The sequence below is a fragment of the Camelus ferus genome, chromosome 3 (assembly GCF_009834535.1).
Source record: "Camelus ferus isolate YT-003-E chromosome 3, BCGSAC_Cfer_1.0, whole genome shotgun sequence".
Taxonomy (NCBI): domain Eukaryota; kingdom Metazoa; phylum Chordata; class Mammalia; order Artiodactyla; family Camelidae; genus Camelus; species Camelus ferus.
Window position 1 is genome coordinate 49846244 of NC_045698.1, and position 18479 is coordinate 49864722.

The 18479-nt window shown below is 35.7% G+C and overlaps 1 protein-coding gene across 1 annotated transcript in view; it reads right to left on the bottom strand.

Annotated features, from left to right (window-relative positions):
- Positions 1-18479, bottom strand: part of CERT1 (ceramide transporter 1) — a 119539-nt gene that overhangs the window by 67874 nt on the left and 33186 nt on the right. The window contains 1 exon segment of the mRNA XM_032474354.1: positions 4378-4494. Within this exon segment, the coding sequence (XP_032330245.1) occupies positions 4378-4494 (117 nt within the window).

Genomic DNA, 18479 nt, shown 5'->3' on the forward strand with positions numbered 1-18479 from the left:
CCACCAAAATTTCAGGATCTACTAACATTGCTCCCTTATGGAAATAAAAGAATGTCACGATTACCACAAACCGTCAGAGCCAAAAAACTTCTCAACATGTTTCTTAAATCTGCTAGTGCAAGGAAAGCCTTCCTGTTAGTTTTTTTGAGACATGGGGTGGTGGGGTAGGGGAATGTATTTCTTTCATGGTAAGAACAAACCATGTTTATTCAAAACATGCATTGCAACTGTAGAAGATTCTAGGAATAATCCTACAATTCTTTTAAATAACAGCAACAACAGATGGTTTATCATATTTCCTTTATTAACTAATTATGCAGAAAATGATCACCAAAGCCTTTGGATAAAACACAGACCCATCTTTACTAGAAAAATATTAGTTTATCCAAATAAACAATTATCTTAGCTTCACATTCATACAGCTTTTAGTTGTCAAATAATTTTCAAAAACATAATCTCATTTGACCTCAAAGACAACATGGCAGATGGGTAAGAGATTAAAAAAATCAAACAAACCCTGTCTTTAAAAGTCATTTATTTAGTTTTGTCTCAAATCCTAAGGAGAAATGAAGAATATGAATGGATTCCACATAATAAAGCCAGCACACTACTCCAAAATAAAATTACTAGTCTGGTATACATATATCCTTCTATATTTTAAATTGAAATAGAATCTTCAAATTAAAGAATGACCTCAGACATATCTTTCTTCCACAGGTGCTACACTTGTCTAATGTGATACTGAATTATGCAATTTCTAATATATTGAGAAAATTGAAATCATAGAACCATCTTTTTTAAACTTTTCTTGTATTGAGCAAGTTATTCTGGAATAAATACCAAAGAGGACAAAACAATAGAGCTAGACAAAGAATATAGATCACTTACTGTATTTCTGTCAGTAATCATTCTAACACTAACCATGCAGATTAAAGAGAAAAAAATCACAAATTTTCCCCATAAAATTTGTTTTACAATACCATAAATTATTTCAACTGGAAAATTTATGTGTCCAGTGCTTTGCTGATTCCTACAAAGAAGTTGTATCCCTGAGCCTTTAAGGTGTTGATCACCTAAAATAAACACTAGATGTATGAAGAACACATAGAAAATATGAGAACATTGTGGTTCAAGAAGCCCATGACTTAAATCAACAAACTGTATTTCACTTCACATAAACACCTATTTATAGGATGGCATAGTGCTTGCTGGCTAAAAGCTCTGGTTCTCAGATCAAACAGACCTGGGTCTGAATGCTGGCTCCCTCAATAATTAGCAGTTTGACTTGGACAAGTTACTTAAACTCTCTATGTCTCAATTTCCTAATCTGTAAAAATAGAATAGTGTAAACCTTAAAATACTGTGAGAGTACATGAGATAAAGCATATAAAGTATTTATCACCATACCAGGCATACAGTAATCCTAAGAAAGGTTAGCTATCATCATTATCACCTCCACTATGTTATTATTGTTCAAGAGGTACTGTAAATAGAACTCCTGGTGTGTGTATGTGTGAAATGGATTGGTACATAAAGGTTATTATAATTAGCATAACAGCCTTCTGGAAAGAAAAGAACAGAAACTTCCAATTTCTTCCAGCTAAAACCTATCAGGGAAGCCCTAACTAAGGTCCACAACAAGAAAAGGCAATGAGGGCCCATCTGAGGACATAAAAAAGAAAAAAAAGACAGATCCACTGTTCCAGGTCCAGCCATCCTAAGGACAGGTGGTGCCATGGAATTAACTCTGAATTGAACTGAGTGAGTAGGAATGACAGGAACACCAGTCAACTTTGAAGTACAGTATTTTGGTTTATCATGAGTCGATTATTTTGCTTGCTTATTTGTTTTTTGTAGGTTTTTTTTCTGGGGAGGGGGAATATACTGCATACTGTCATCTTTTCTGCTTTAAGTAACTTACCAAGATCACACAGCTATTATGTAATAGCACCAGGATTCAATCTCATATGCGTCAGACCCCAGTATCCAGTGCTCAAACACTAACCAATACAATATAATGCTATTTTGGCAACCCATGGGCAGAAAGGTGAGCTCATATTTATCTTGTACATATATGTAGCAGAACTCAGATAATACACTCTAACCTTCAGGAGGTGAGCTTATGGAATTATCTTCCAAACATTCTGCAAATGGCAATTGATAGAAAACACAATTAACATAAAATTGAATCCAAGAAACTGTTAACCAAAAAGTAGTATAATTTCAGGCAAGTTACTCAAGTTTAATCTAAACCTCAGTTTCCATTTCTATAAAACAATACTTCCCTCACGTCTCAGGATAGCAGAAAGCAAGCACATGAATACATAGTATGATAATTAGTACTTGGTGACCTTCAATAAACAGTAGCTCCTAACATTATCATCATCATGCCTTAAAAATTTGATTTTAATTTTGAATATCAATACAAGAATGCTTGTTTAAGTAGTAAAATTACTAAATTTAGGTTCCACATTCAATATTCTTTAGTGATTTTGAAGAATGAATTAGGAAACGTCTCCTCACTACCTCCCTGTTCCTGGTTTATGGGGAAAAAAAAGACAACTTTGTTGGTCATGTTTGGTTATAGCATTTGAATTTTCTCCCTCCTATGTTATTAACAACTCAAACAATATATTTTTAGAATTCATTCAATTTAAATTTTCACTGATACGTTGTTTAGTTGGCACATAGCACATATTTTGTTAAAATTAAGTAAGTACTAACAAGAATAACGATTTCTCTTCCCTTGTCTATGAATAAACTATATTCAGAAATCAGAAACTTATTACACAATATATCTGGAATCTTGCTGTTGAATCTATTTTGTAAGAACTTAAATTCACCAAAAATCTGTTATCCAGCTTAGTCAGAATGCTCTGAGGGAGACCCAAAGATTGTATCTATCCATTATTTCAAAGGTGCAAAGAATCAATGATATGGAAGAGATATATGCTTTATGCATGCTTCTTCATCCAAGGAGAAAAAATAAAATAAGAACTTGCAAAGATTCCTGGGTCAGTTTTTCTAAGAATGAACAAAATAAAATATGCTTAATTAATTAAAACAAAACAAATAAAACAAAAAACTAGCCCTGTACAAAGGTCATCTCAGTTAAAAATATAGACGTTAGTTCTACTTAATATCTTTAATCATTGATAAGAGGAGTGGTTCTGATTAACTACACAAAATAAGCTACTCTCCTTATCTGCACATTTAGCAACTCTCATTGAATGTAGAACTCTTCATTCAGAAAAAAAAAAGGTACAATTTTAGTGAATTTAGTTGTGACTCACTATGTCTTAAATGGGAAAATGTATCAGCCACTCTGGTAAGTAACCTTACATATATTATCTCATTATTCCTTACACACACTAAGAAGAGCCGAGTCGTCACACAAGGAAACATGTTGTATATGGCAGGGGCTGCAGTGTCTGAATCCAAGTCAGCCTGGCTCCAAAGCACTGAGATTTTGGAATTCTAGCTCATCTCTTTTATTTACTCTTTACTTTTATTTAACTATGGCTAATTTACAAATACTGTCTTAGTGTCAGGTATACAGCTTCAGATTATTTTCCATTATAGGTTATTATAAGATATAGTTCCCTATGCTATACAGTGGATCCTTATTGTTTATCTACCTTATATATGGTGGCATGTATCTATTAATCCCACATTCCTAATTTATCCCCCACCCCTGGCCCTTTTCCTTTTTGGTAACCATAAGTTTGTTTCCTATGTCTGTGAGTCTGTTTCTTTTTTGTAAATAAGTTGACTTGTATTATTTTTTTAGATTCTGCACTTAACTGATATCATATAATATTTGTCTTCCTCTGCCTGACTTACTTTAGTATTATAATCTCAAGGTCCGTCCATGTTGCTGCAAATATCAGTATTTTGTTCTTTTTCATGGCTGAGTAATACTCCAGTGCGTGCGCGCTCACGCGCGCGCGTACACGTACGTGAACATACCACATCTTCTTTAACCATTCATCTGATGATGGACATTTAGGTTGCTTCCATGTCTTGGCTATTGGCTCATCTCTCTTAAATAACAGAAAATTATTTCCCATTTTCCCATTTTTAGACTGTTTTCTGAAGTAATAATATCAAGGTAACTAAGATTCACAAAATGTTTTCAAGCAATATAACTCTAAAGCTTAAACAGGAAGAAAAAGAAAAGACAGCTAGATTTCTTGAGGCTGGGAAAAATTCATAATCAAGAAATAAAAGCTAATGCATAAACAATATCAAAAAGAATGTGCTTTAATCTTTACCACCCAAATCATGTTCAACTTTTCAGTAACACACATTATTTTAAAGGAGTTACCATCAGTCTTTCACCTAGTCCTCTATGAATAGGTAACATTGGAGACCTACCTTGTGCTGTTCAATGGCATCTATCCACTGCTGTCTATGATCTGGATCTTGAGCACGAAGATACCAAACGCTATCATTTACACTAATATCAAATCGACATTCATCAAAATCATGAGGCTGTGGAGAAAGAAGTAGAAAAAGAAAAGCAAAACTAATTATATTCTTAGAAGTATCATATCCTGCAGCAAAAACATGAACATACCCACTCTGGCTGGTGGGAGACTCTTACTATTCTTTTATTTTTCTAGTCAAACAACTTTTTTGAAGAAATTTCAGATGAAGACCACAACAAGGGCACAGTTATCAAAAACTAGGTTTCATTCACTATTCCCACAAGTGAGTAGACACAGAAACTACAAACATACTTCAAAAAACCCAGACCTAATATTGTTTATTAAATGCTTTGACTAAGTTTAACTACTGGGAATACCACCAAAAGCACAATTTTAAAAAGGGCCAAAATAAGTTTTAGGAAATACATTTACTACTTTTTTTCTGTCTCTACTATTCAAAAGTAAATCCTCATCATCCATAGTTTTATTTCATAAATTTGATAAACAAGATATTTTTATGTTCTACCACAAAATAACATTAATATTTCCTCTCAAGCATCTCAAATTAACTTCTAGGCTTTTACATGTCTTGGATCATAACAGCAGGAAGGCTTCCAATGGAAAGAGCAATAAAATGAACATTTTATCAGACCTATGTTAGACAACTAGAAACTCCTTGCATCAAAATGTAAACAATTAGTGAAAATGTCAACTATTTGGTTCAGTGTTTTACATTCTTCATAAAAATATGTAAAATAAGTATTTTCTATGCTTGTTTTTCCCCCAATAAATGAATTCAAACATGACAAGATCACATCACAAATACTACCTCTTCTCCCACCGGATAAAGTACGGTCAGTCAATTTCCTCTCCTGCAAACAATCTCAGCCTTAAAGGAGAGAGAATCCTCTCTGGTCAATGTAATAATAAACTTACTTGCTGAACACAATCTACATACTGCACTTTCAGCGTTTATTGTTTATTCTCGTTCCCGCTTAACAGCAGTAATCTTCTATCTCCTTATCAGTTTATTTAACAGAAACAATACAACTCCACAAGGTTCTTCAGACTATGAGACAATTTCTCTTTCAAGATTAAGACAACAAATCATGATTGTGACTGGCAAAAGGATACAAGTTAAACATTTTCTGAACCACTATGTGCTGGGCATCAGAGTAAGCACTATGGCGGGAGGTAGAGTGTGCTACAGAGAAAAGGGAAAAAACAAGAGAATGCACACCCTGCCTGAGTAATTATGACTACAGGCATAAAAGACAACAATTTAACACTCATAAATACAATGACTATAAATTTAACCGAAAGCTAAGTATTCAGAAATCTTAAGAATGGAGTCTAGTTACTGAGAAAAGCTTCTTGGAGGAAGGAAAGCATATATACTATCTGAAGAACTTAAGTAAAGGATTTAACTGATAGCCCAGAGGTTTTTAAACTTTTACTTCATAATCATTATTGTATTTCTGGTCACTATTCTTGAAAATCTTTTACATTTTATATTGTGTTCAATATTCTCATTAAAGCTTTAGAAAAATAAAAGGAAGTAATACATATATAGTCGTCCCTTGGTTTTTGCAGGGGACTGTTGTGAGGATGCCCCAGGGATTCCAAACCTCAGATGCCTAAGTCCTTCACGGAAAATGGTTCAGCATAGTCAGCCCTCCTTACCTGCGGATGCTGAGCCAGCAGACACAGAGGGCCAACTGTAGCTCAAAAATGACTGATTTCTCCAGCAAACACTTTTCCCAGTTTTGTATCTTCAGAATTTCCTCATAATCTTTCAAAGAGTACAATGTTACATTTAAAATATTCCTGAAAACAGGAACCTGCTATTAAGTGTTCTCTGAGCATGAGTGACTTAATAAAACCTGAAATCAATATAAGGAAGCTTTGCCAAACTACTAAATCTATAAAGTGTATCAATTATGATTTCTTCTCCCAATGTTTCAATGTTTGATTATGTGGAGAACTTTAAGCTTTTACTAGATAAAAGTTATACATAGGAATGGAATAAAATATAGTCTACAAAGCCAGAAGAATGAAAGGATCTGAAATCTTCATTTGCATGTCACACATTTATATGAAATACAGTATCTTAATACCTGCTCACAGAGATGGAACTGACACAAAGTGCACACAATGTAGCCATTTCTACTATTAATAATCTGAGGGATAGGTGGCATAAAAGAAAGATGTACCAATTGTGAGGGGATAGAGTCTGTGAACAGCACAGAAGCCCCGAATCCCTAAAAAGTGACATAGTGCGGGAAGCTAAAGACAAAGGAGATAACAAATTTGTTAAGAAGCGTGTTTAGGAGAATAAAGTGAAGTCAAGACAACAAAGCTCATATCATATCTCAACACACACACACACACACACACCCCACCCTCCTTAAACGCATAATGCAATAGTCTCTCTTTATCCAAGAGGGATACATTCCAAGACCCCCAGAGGGTGACTGAAACCCACGGAGAGTACAAAACCCTACATACACAGCTGACCCATGAACAACACTGGGATTAGGGGCGTGGATCCTCTGCACAGTAGAAAGCCTGAGTAGCTTATAGTCAGCTCTCTGCATCTAGGACTCCCCATCCGTGGATTCAATGACTCTCAGATTGGGTAGTACTGTAGGTAGTATTTACTACTGAAAAAATTCTGAGTATAAGTGGACCTGTGCTGTTCAAACCCATGGTATTCAAGGGTCAACTGTACTATGTATTTTGCTATATAGGTATTAATGAGCAGGTAGTGTATACAGCATTGATGTGCTAGACAAAGGAATGAGTCACGACCCACTAGGGACAGAGCAGCCCATGCAAGAGTTCATTATTCTTCTCAACACAACACATAATTTTAAACTTATGAATTGTTTATATCTGGAATTTTCCATTTAATACTTTTAGACCTTGAAGGTAACTACTGCAGACATTGAAACTACAGATAAGGGGGCAACTACTGTAGATCAACTGCTTCATTCAAATATAACTCTATCTGTCTTTATTCAGAATTTCATTTGGATAGTTTGTTCATTATGCATTACGCTAAAAAAAACTGCACTAAAATACTACTTATCTTGATTATTGAGTTTTTTGATGCTCTCTTAAATTTTACAACTGAGGTTAGTCCCTCATTGGTCTCATCCTAGTCCTAGCCCCGACAGATGATTATTAGAAGGAAACAAACCTGGGATAAAGGCCAAAATTAGATGAAAAACTGCAAGGGTGGTAGATCTAAGAGACAATACGACCTATCTGCAAGAAAAAAAAAAGACTAAAAAATTTAGAGAGATGAGGCAACAAGAAATGAAAAGTAAGCTAACAGAAAATAAAAAAGTAAGCTAACAGACTTAAGAAAAAAGAAATGAGTTGAAATCACATCAGAAGCTGCAATAAAAGATAAGGTTAAAAGGGGCATGATGAACAGAGACAAATACAAAGTGAAAGAAATATAATAATGGTGGACAAAGGAGGTCAGCAAATGCTTTAACTGGTATCTTGAAAAAAAGAAATGTAACAAAAATTCAAAGATACTACCTTTTCTTTAAATAAATTTTCAAGTTACAAATCAGAAAGACATACAATGCTCAGGAAAAATGGTCACAGAAAGATCAATCCCAAGACTTATTCTGTGAAATTAATTAAAGAGTAAAAAAATGCAATAAAACAATGTTTCTCAAGCTTTTTGCATTATCAGCCCCCAACCTGTGAAAAGATAAATTCTCCTTACTGAGAGAAATTTAATAATAAGCATTAAGATTTAAGATTTTGTCCAGTACATTCTTCCTGGAGGGCCACATAAGATATTATAATATCTAAGTTACTTCACTTTCCCAAGAACCAAGCATCGTCCCTATTGAGAATGAGAATGCACACTATAGAAGAAAGCCAACTACAGAAAGGAAAATGTAGGTGGGCCTCACTCTTTATCATGTCAACATTCATTGTTAAGGACAACAAATATATCGAAAGGTGAAATGGCATTTATATCCATTTCTTGGTCTTAGTTCTTAGGGCTGCTCTAACAAAAATACCACAGGCTGGGTGGCTTAAACAACAGAATTTCTCACAGTTTTGCAGGCTGCAAGTTAAAGATCAGAATGTCAGCACGGGAGGGTGCTCAGTGAGGGCCCTCTTCTTGGTTTGCAGATGGCTGCCTTCTACCTGTGTCCTCACAGGGAGGAGAGCTCTTTCCTCTCTTCATAAGGGCACCAATTTCACCATGGGGACTATACTCTCATGACCTCATCTAAACCCATTACCCCTCAAAGGCCTCACTTCCAAATTACCATCACAAAGAGAATTATTTTAACCAAAGTCCACAGCATCCACTACCTATCAAAATAACCTTACAGGAACAAAAGAGGCATAAATCCACAAAGAAAAAGAAGAAAAAAGTTGCCAACAAAGTTTAAAGTTGGAATGTGATAACTGACTTATTAGCAGGCCTGAGAATGTTGAAAAATAAACATCTACAAGGGAAGAAAAGACAAAAGAAGCCAATTTGTACTGATGGCATTAAGTAGCCCTAAAGGTAAAGGCATGGGTAGAACTGAAGACAGAACTGATCAAGAGTCATTAAAAGGTGCAACTAGACCCCTGGAATCCCACTTGCCCATCCCAGTATGCAGTAACATTAGAGGCCCCACCTCTCAGAGACATGCTATCAGACATGTATAGGAAGAAAGGACATTCCTATTCTGCAAGGGAGGGAGAAGGGGGAAGGGGAAAAAAGCAGAAAAGGAAAAGTGTTCATATTAAAGGTTTCTTTCCCTTACTTGGCTCCCAGAAGGCTTGCACCCATACTTGCTCCTTCTATCTCTTTCTGCCAATAAGGAAGATTCTTCTATAGAAAAACTAAGTAATCCAAGAGAAAAGGCATATAGTAATAATATTTAGGGGTTTCACACCCAGCCACTTAATCAGTATGAAAGTTCTAAACCATGAAGATAAAGAAAAAATTACCTTTCAGAACTGGAAGACATGCTTCACCAAAATGAGGGAGTAACCAAGAGAAGTAAGAGGCAATTGAGATCCAGGAAAAGAAGCAGCAAAGGGACTTCCCAGGAAGATAATAAGGAAAACGCCGGCAGCAGAGTTACGCAGCAGACAGAAAAGGCTAGATTAGAACAGTATATGACAAGATGCTTTAGAAAGGATTTCTCTAGTGGGGTAAGAATAGAATGAAAAGATTATCTAAAAAGTTAAACTCAGTAGACAGGGTTGTAGGAAGACTTAGCTAGAAACTCAAAAGAAAGTCAGCCAAATTTTTGATAAATTTTATTGACATGTAATTAATGTACAATAAACTTTACCTATTTTAAGCGTACAATTCAGTGTTTTTTTTTTACTTGTATATGAGTCATTAAGTCACTGCCACAGTCAAGATGGAAATGTATTGATTTCCATAACCCCATGCTTGTCTGCATGAACATCTCTTCCTCCATCACCAGCTTCCAGAAACCAAGGACCTGCTTTCACTATATTAGTTTTCATTTTTTATAAATTTATATAAATGGAATCAGATAGTATATACTGTTTTTATTCAGTATAACAATTTTGAGATTTATCCATGTTGCTGTGTCTTATCAATTAATTCATTCCTTTTATTGCTGAGTAGAGTTTAATTATGCTGGATATAACATTTTACTCATCCACCTGCTGATAGACAATTGTTTACTGGTTTTGGCTATTCTGAACACTTTTTTTTTTGTGACAATTCATGTTTTTGTATGGGCATAAATTTTAACTTTTGCTGACCTAGGAACAGGCTGGCTGACTCATAAAGTAGGTATACATTTAAGTCTAAGGAAATGGGAAAAGTAGATGCAATGTTTTACAGTCTCACCAGCAGTCTATCAAAGTCTAGTTACTCCACATCTTTGCTTGGTTTACTTACGGACTCTATTTCATTCCATGATCTAAATGTCTATCTTACTCCAATAACACTGCTTTAATTATTGTTGCTTAATAGGAAGTCTTGAAATCATAAAGTGTTTAGTCTTCAAACTATTCTCTCCTTTCTAAAAATAGTTTCGGCTGGTCTAGATAGTTTGCATTACATAATATGTATTTCTAGAAAAATTTTAGTACCAACTGCATTAATATCTTAGATTTTCTATAGATTAATATTGGAAGAAGTGATATCTTTACAGTGCTGAGCCTTCCAATCCATGGACATAATATCTATCCAATTATTAGTTCGTAGTTTACAGTGTACTTATTTGTAATACAAGTATAATTGTATACAATGTTAGAATGATTCCTAAAGTATTTTTGTTATTGTACATGTAATTGTTTTAAAAATTCAGTTTGCGTATAGCACACGATAATACATTTCATAACTGTATATTAACTTTATACTCTACAATCTTGCAAAATTCACTTAGTAGTTCTAAAAGCTGTTCTAATAAATCTGAAGGAATCTATAGAATAATGATGTAAACTGCAAACAGTTTTACTTCTACCTTTCTGATCTTTATATCTTTTTAAAATTGCCTTATTGAAACGATTAAATGTCCAACACAATGTTAGACTGAAGCAGTAAGGGCAGACTCCCTTACCCTGTCCCTAACCTCAGCAGGAAGGCATAAAATATTTCCCCATTAAGCATGATGTCAGCTGTGGGTTTTTGTGGATGCTCTTCATTAGGTTAATGTCTATTTCTAGTTCCCTAAGAATTTTTATTTTCAGTGTAAAGAAGTATTGAATTTTGTCAAGCATTTCTTTTTCTGGTGTGTCTGTCTGCCTCTATTGAAATTTTTTATGGATTTTTGTTTTTAGTTTGTTAATATGGTGAATTAAAATGAATGATTTAATAACATTAAATTGACCTTGCATTCCTGAGATAAACTCTATCCTTGGTCCTTTTTATATACTATTGGCTTGATTTGCTAATATCTTATAAAGGAATACAGTATTTATGTCCACTAGAGATAGAGCTGTAATTTTATATTCCTGTGGTATCTGACAGGCTGAAGTGTCACAGTTATGCTACCCACATTAACATGTGTTGTGAAGAGTTTGTATCAGATTGGGATTATTTCTTTGAATGTATGAAAAAAATAAACTGGTGAAATTATATGAGTGAGCTTTCTTGGCTGGAGGGGAAATTAAAAAATTCAGTTTTTTAGACATTGGTTTGTTCACATTTTTTGTATCTTAAAGGCATTAAGAGGGGGAAAAAAATAGACTCCTATATTTACCCATATATTTACTTTTTCTGATGCCCTCTATTAGTTCCTAAAGATCTGAGTTTGCCTCTGGCGTTATTTCCTTTCATTATGAAAAATGTCCTTTGTCATTTCTTGTAATGTAGGTCTGCCCACAACTTCTCTTAGTTTTCCTTTATCTGAAAACATCTTTATTTCACTTCATTTTTAAAGGATATTTGCATTGAATACAGAATTCTGAACTGAAAGATTTTTTTCATTCACCACATTATGTCTTCTAACCTCTACAGTTTCTAATGAGAAGTGTATGGTAATTTGAATTACTCTCTCCCAATATGTTATTTCTCTCTGGCTACTTGTAAAATCTTTTATCTGTGGTTTTAAGCAGGTTGACTATGATTAATTACTATGACTATTTTGTTTGATGTTTGTTAAGTTTCTTGAATCTATAAATTTATATTTTCACCAAATTTGGTAAGTTTTTACTATTTCTTCAAATTTTTTTTTAATCTTTTCTCCCTCCTCGAGACTCATAAAACCCATTTAACTTTAAATTGCCCTAGAGATCCCTAAGGTTCTGTTCACTCAAAAACAAACACAAAAACCTAAAAACCTCTGTTAGTAAGAATGACTTCTTTTGAACTAAATTCAGAACCCTCATTTTCTGTCATCTTTATCTCCTATAAATCCTATGCAGTAAATGATTTTTATTTCAGATGTCATTCTTTTTAGTTCTAAAAGTCCCATTGGTTCTTCTATATATTTTCTTTGTGTCTGCTGAAACTGCCTACCTTTGAATTCATTATAAACGTATTTTCTTTTACATCAAATAATAATAAAAGTTACTTTAAAATCTTTGTCAGATAACTCCCACATCTATAACTTTTGCATTTGTTCATGTCTTTCCCGTTGAGAATGTGTTGCAATTTCCTGGCATTTTTGTATGTTGAGTAATTTGGGGTTGATTCTGGACATTGTGAATGTTAGGTTGTGAACTCTGGATTCTGTTATATTGCTCTGGAAAATATTATTTCTGTTTTAGCAGGCATTTTTTGACTTAGACTCAAATTGCCAATTCCATCATATGTTTAATGGGCAGCAACTACAATCTCAGTTCAGAAAGCTTTCGGTCTAGGCTACACAAATGCAGTTGAGGAATCAGGTACAAATCTGGGCAGAGCATTATACTCAGAATTTGGGGCTCCTCTTCTCTGGCTCTTTTTTTCCAGATTATTTCATTAACTGGGCCCCTTCAAGTTCCTATAGCTGAAAAGATGGTAGGTTTCTTTAAAGGAGTTTCAGCTCCCCAAGTCTCTGCCATTATGGCAGTGACTCAGCTGACACTTAAGATAGCTTTCCCTCTGCCTTGCACATGCATGGTTCAGGAGTGAGCCAGAGACCTGGGCAGGGTTTATACACACTATTGTAAGTTCCCCTTCTCTGGCTTCTCTGTTGTGGGATTCCTTTACTCTCCAGCAGTCCTGGTTGTGAGGTACCTTCCCAGGTTCTGCTGGTAAAAGGCACTGGCTAGCTTTTCTGTTGAAGTTTTAGCCACTCAGTGCCACCACTATAATGAAGATTTGACCTTTATTCTACTCATTGCCAAATATCCTGCCCAACAATGATGAAAGTCAAAGACTTTAAATTATTTGAGCAGAGCAACTCTTTGTGACAAATAAATAGTCAATGCTCTAATTTATAAGCAACAAAAACTGATTCTTGCTCACTTAAGAAAGAAAGGGTCACAGATCAAGATAGCAAAACAGAAGGATGTGGAGCTCACCTCCTTGCACAAATACATCAAAAATACATCTATATGTGGAACAACTCTCAAAGAACGCCTACTGAACTCTGGCAGAAGGTCTCATACAATGAAAACTAAATGAAAGACCACCATGTAACTGGGTAAAGTGAAGGAAAGGGGAGGGGAGGGGAAGGAAGAACTGGGATGGGACCTGTGCCTGTGGGAGGGAGCTGTGAAAGAGAAAAGTTTCTCTCATCCTAGGAAGCCCCTTCACCAGTGGGGAGACAGGCCAGGACAGATAAGGAGCTTCAGAGGCTTAAAGGAGAGCACAACAGCTGTTTCACGCAGGCAGAACAAAGAAAGACCAGCACAGATGATCCACGCCACCTCGTTGCACTCTCGACCCTGAGACACGCGTCTGCGGGTGGGTGCAGGGACTGGGTGCTGAAACTCGGATTTCAGAGGAGAGACCTGGGAGAGGACTGAGGTTAGTTGCACAGAGACAGCCTGAAGGGATGGAGCTACCAGCCGCAACTGGGATTGTATACAACAGAGCCCAGGCCCACCAAAAAAGCCCCATTGTTAACACAGGAGAAGGGTGTGGCAGCACTCCACCACAGCAGCCTCCTTCTCTGAGGGCTCACAGCTGGCATGGCTTTGCCTCTCTAAGCTCTGGGAGGGCTGTACCCAAGCACAGGCAGAGCTAAAATCTGAGCCCATTCCTAGAGACCACATGACTTCAGAAGCAGAGCTGAAATGTGAACTGTGTTCCAGGTTACTTGGGCAGATTTACACCACTGCTGGTGCTTTGTAAGATCAGCACCTATGTGACATCTGAGCAGACTACTGGTGCATGGTTGGGGCAGGTCAGGCATTAGCAGCTGTGGGTTTGTGGGCATGCACGGAAGCCGGGATGGGGTTGGGGCTGACTCTGCAGCTCCCACAGTGGGTCCAGGCGCATAACTACATGAGACTATGGTGAGTCCTGGTGCCTGACTTCAGCAGATCTACCCTGGGAACTTGGTGAGCACAGCACTGAGAGATACAGATATCCTGGAAGATTGCCAGCATCCCCACAGCTGAGGCAGGACAAAGGGCAGTGCCAACATGTACCTTGTGAGCCCGTACAACAGATGACAGGTGACACCACAGAGTGCACTTCCCAGTGGACAGGTCTTTTAAAGGAATACTCCCTGCCTCCTCTCCCAGCAGAAGTGTTCTAGCCCTGCCGACCTCACACCACAGCTCAGAAATGGATCTGGGGGCTTCTACTCAAATAACTAGGGAGCATAACCGGCCCAGACAGAGATGTGATAAGCACAGAGAAAACAGGAGGCCTCATTCAATATCCAGTGCAAGCTCTGGGCACCACAAGAATCACATCCCCTGTCAAGAGAATAAAAGCCAGCATACACAAAGACATGGCAGACATCCACATTAAAAACAGCTCTTACAACAAAGACGTTAGACTCACACAGACTACATAGAGATGCTTCCACCTAAAAACAGCCCTTCAAGACCACAGTAGATAACTGTTGCTCCTAAACGCATAGAGTCAGAGAAATATAAGTAAAATAAAGAAACACAGGAGCCACTCCCAATTAAAAGAACAATAGAAATCCCTGAAAGAAACAATGAAACAGACCTCTTTGGTCTACTAGATTTGAAGTTCCAAAAGGAGATAATAAAAGTACTGAAGGAATTAAGACAGCCTATCAATAGAAATTCAGATCACTGTAACAAAGAACTAGAAACTATAAGAGGAGCCAATTAAAATTTGAAAACTAATTTGCCAAAGATGAAAGCTGAGTTAAAGGCAATAAATAGCAAACTAAATAATGCAGAATAATGAATAAGTGATCTGGAAGCCAGAATAATGGAAATCACCCAATCAGAACAGCAGGCATAAATAAAAACGGGGGGGGGGAAAAAGCAATATAAGAGATCTATGGGATAATATAAAGCATGCCAATCTATGCATACATAGGGACCCAAGAAGGAGAAGAAAGGAAAAGGGGGACCAAAAATGTATTTGAAGAAATTATAGCTGAAAACTTTCCAAACCTAAAGAATGGAACAGCTATTCAGGTACAGGAAGCACAGAGGGTCCCAAACAAGATGATGCCAAACAGACTTACAGTAAGACATATTATAATTAAAATGGCACAGGGTAAAGATAAAAAGAGGATTCTAAAGGCAGCAAGAGAAAAACACAGAGTTAATTACAAGGGACCCTCCATAAGGCTATCAGCTGATTTCTCTACATAAATGTTGAAGGCCAGAAAGGAGTAGAAAGATATTTTCAAAGTCCTGAAAGGGGAAAACCTACATCCTAAGATACTCTACCCAGAAAGATTATCATTTAGAATAGGAGAGATAAAGAATTTTTCAGACAAGCAAAAATTAAAAGAATACAGCAATACTAAACCTATCCTAAAAGAAATATTGAAAGGTCTTCTCTAAACAGAAAAGAAGCAAGAGTCTACAGAAAAGAGAAAATCACAACTGGAAATGTGATGATAACCACAATGAACAGCAAAAGAATAAAAATGAAAATGTAAAAGAGGACATTAAAATCATAAAATGTGGGGGAGGAGAGTAAGAAAATGTAGATTTTTGTGGGTTTTTTTAGAATGTGTTTGAGCCTATATGATTACCAGTCTAAAGCAAGCAGATATCCTAATGGGTTAACGTATTTAAAAAACAGGGTAACCAGAAATCAAAAACATACATCAGATTCAGAAAAACACAAAAAGAGAACTCAAGCATAATACAAAAGAAAATCATCAAAACACAAAAGAAAAAACAAAAAGAAAGGAACAAAGAAGAAAATACAAAATCAACTGGAAAACAAGGTTTAAAATGGCAATAAATACATATCAACAAATACTTTAAATGTCAATGGGCTAAATGCTCCAATCAAAAAACAGAGTCACAGACTGGATAATAAAACAAGAGCCTACAATATGCTGCCTACAAGAGAGAGACCCACTTTAGGCCAAAGGATTGAAAGTGAGGGGATGGAAAGATACTTCATGCAAATGGAAATGACAACAAAGCAGGGACAGCAATACTCATATTAGACAAAATGGACTTTAAAATAAAGGTCATAAAGGAAAATAAAGGACACTACATAATTATAAAAGGATCAATGCAAGAAGATGATATTGCACTCATTAACATATATGTACCCAATATAGGAGCATCTAAATATATAAAACAAATACTAACAGACATAAAGGGAGACAGTGATGGAAATACAACAATAGTTGGAGACTTTAACATCCCACTAACACCAATGGACAGTTCTTCCAGACAGAAAATCAAGACAACAAAGATCCTAAATGACACAATAAAAGTTAGTTGTAATTGATATTTTTAGGATATTACATCCCAAAAAACCTAGAATATATATTCTTTTCAAGTGAATGAACATGAAACATTCTCAAAGACAGACTGCATACTAGGACACAAAAAGAACCTTAACAAATATAAAAATATAGAAATTATTTCACACATCTTTTCTGACCACAACAGCATGAAACTAGAACTCAACCACAGAAAGACAAATGAGAAAAAAAGTAACTGTATGGAGACTAAACAATACGCTACTAAAAAGCCAATGGGTCAATGATGAAATCAAACAGGAAATTAAGAAATACCTTGAGACAAATGACAATGAAAACACAACTACACAAAATCTATGGGATACAGCAAAAGCAGTCCTAAGAGGGAAGTTCAAAGCAATACAGGCCTTCCTCAAAAAACAAGAAAAATCTCAAATAAACAACCTAACCTACCACCTAAAAGAATTAGAAAAAGAAGAACAAACAAAACCTAAAGTCAGCAGGTAAAAAAAATACTAATAAAGATCAGAGGGAAATAAATAAAATAGAGATTAAAAGAAAAAAATCAATAAAACCAAGAGCTGGTTTTCTGAAAGGGTGAACAAAATTGACAAATCTCTGGCCTCACCAAAAAGAGGACATAAATAAACAAAATAAGAAAGAAAGAGAAATAACAACTGATACCACAGATAACAGGAAAAAAAAAACCACTAACAGAATACCATCAACAATTAACATGCCAACAAACTGGACAACCCAGAATGGACAAGCTTTTAGAAACATACAGTCCACTAAAACTGAATCAAGAAGAAAAAATTTGAACAGACCAATCACTAGAAGTGAAACAGAATCTGTAATTTAAAAAAACAAGACAAAAAAACAAAACTCCCTGCAACAAAAGTCCAGGATGAGATGGCTTCACTGGGGAATTCTAACAAACATACAAAGTAGAACTCATACCAATCTTTGTCAAACTCTTCCAAAAGACTGAAGAGGAGGGAACTCTGAAACTCATTCTATGAAGCCACCCACAATCACCCTGATACCAAAATCAGACAGACACTACCGAGAAATAAAATTACAGGGCAGTATCTTTGATGAATATAGATGCAAAAATTCTCAACAAAATACTAGCAAACCAAGCCAAACTACACATAAAGAAGATCATACACCACAATCAAGTTGGATGGATCCCAAGGTTACAAGGATGTTTCAATGAACACAAATCAATCAATGTGATACACCACATCAACAAAATAAAGGACAAAAAACACATGATCATCTCAATAGACGCAGAAAAAGTATTCAATAAAATTCAACATTCATCCATGATAAAAACTTACCAAACTGAGTATACCGGGAACATATCTCAACATAATAAAATGTATTTATGACAAACCCACAGCCAACATAATGCTCAATGATCAAAAGTTGAAAACCTTGTAGCCTGCTAAAATCTGGAACAAGACAAGGACACCCTCTCTCACCACTTCTGTTCAACATAGTACTGAAAGTCCTAGCCATGGCAATCAGACAAGGAAGAGAAATAAAAGGGATTCAAACTGGAAGGGAAGAGGTAAAACTTTCACTACCTGCAGAGGACATGATACTATTATAGAAAACCCTAAAGACTCCACACAGTAACTACTAGAACTGATAAACTACTTCAGCAAGGTAGCAGGATACAAGATTAACATACAGAAATCTGTTGTATTAACAATAAAGTATCAGGAAAGAACAGTAAAAAAAAAAAAAATCCCATTTAAAATCT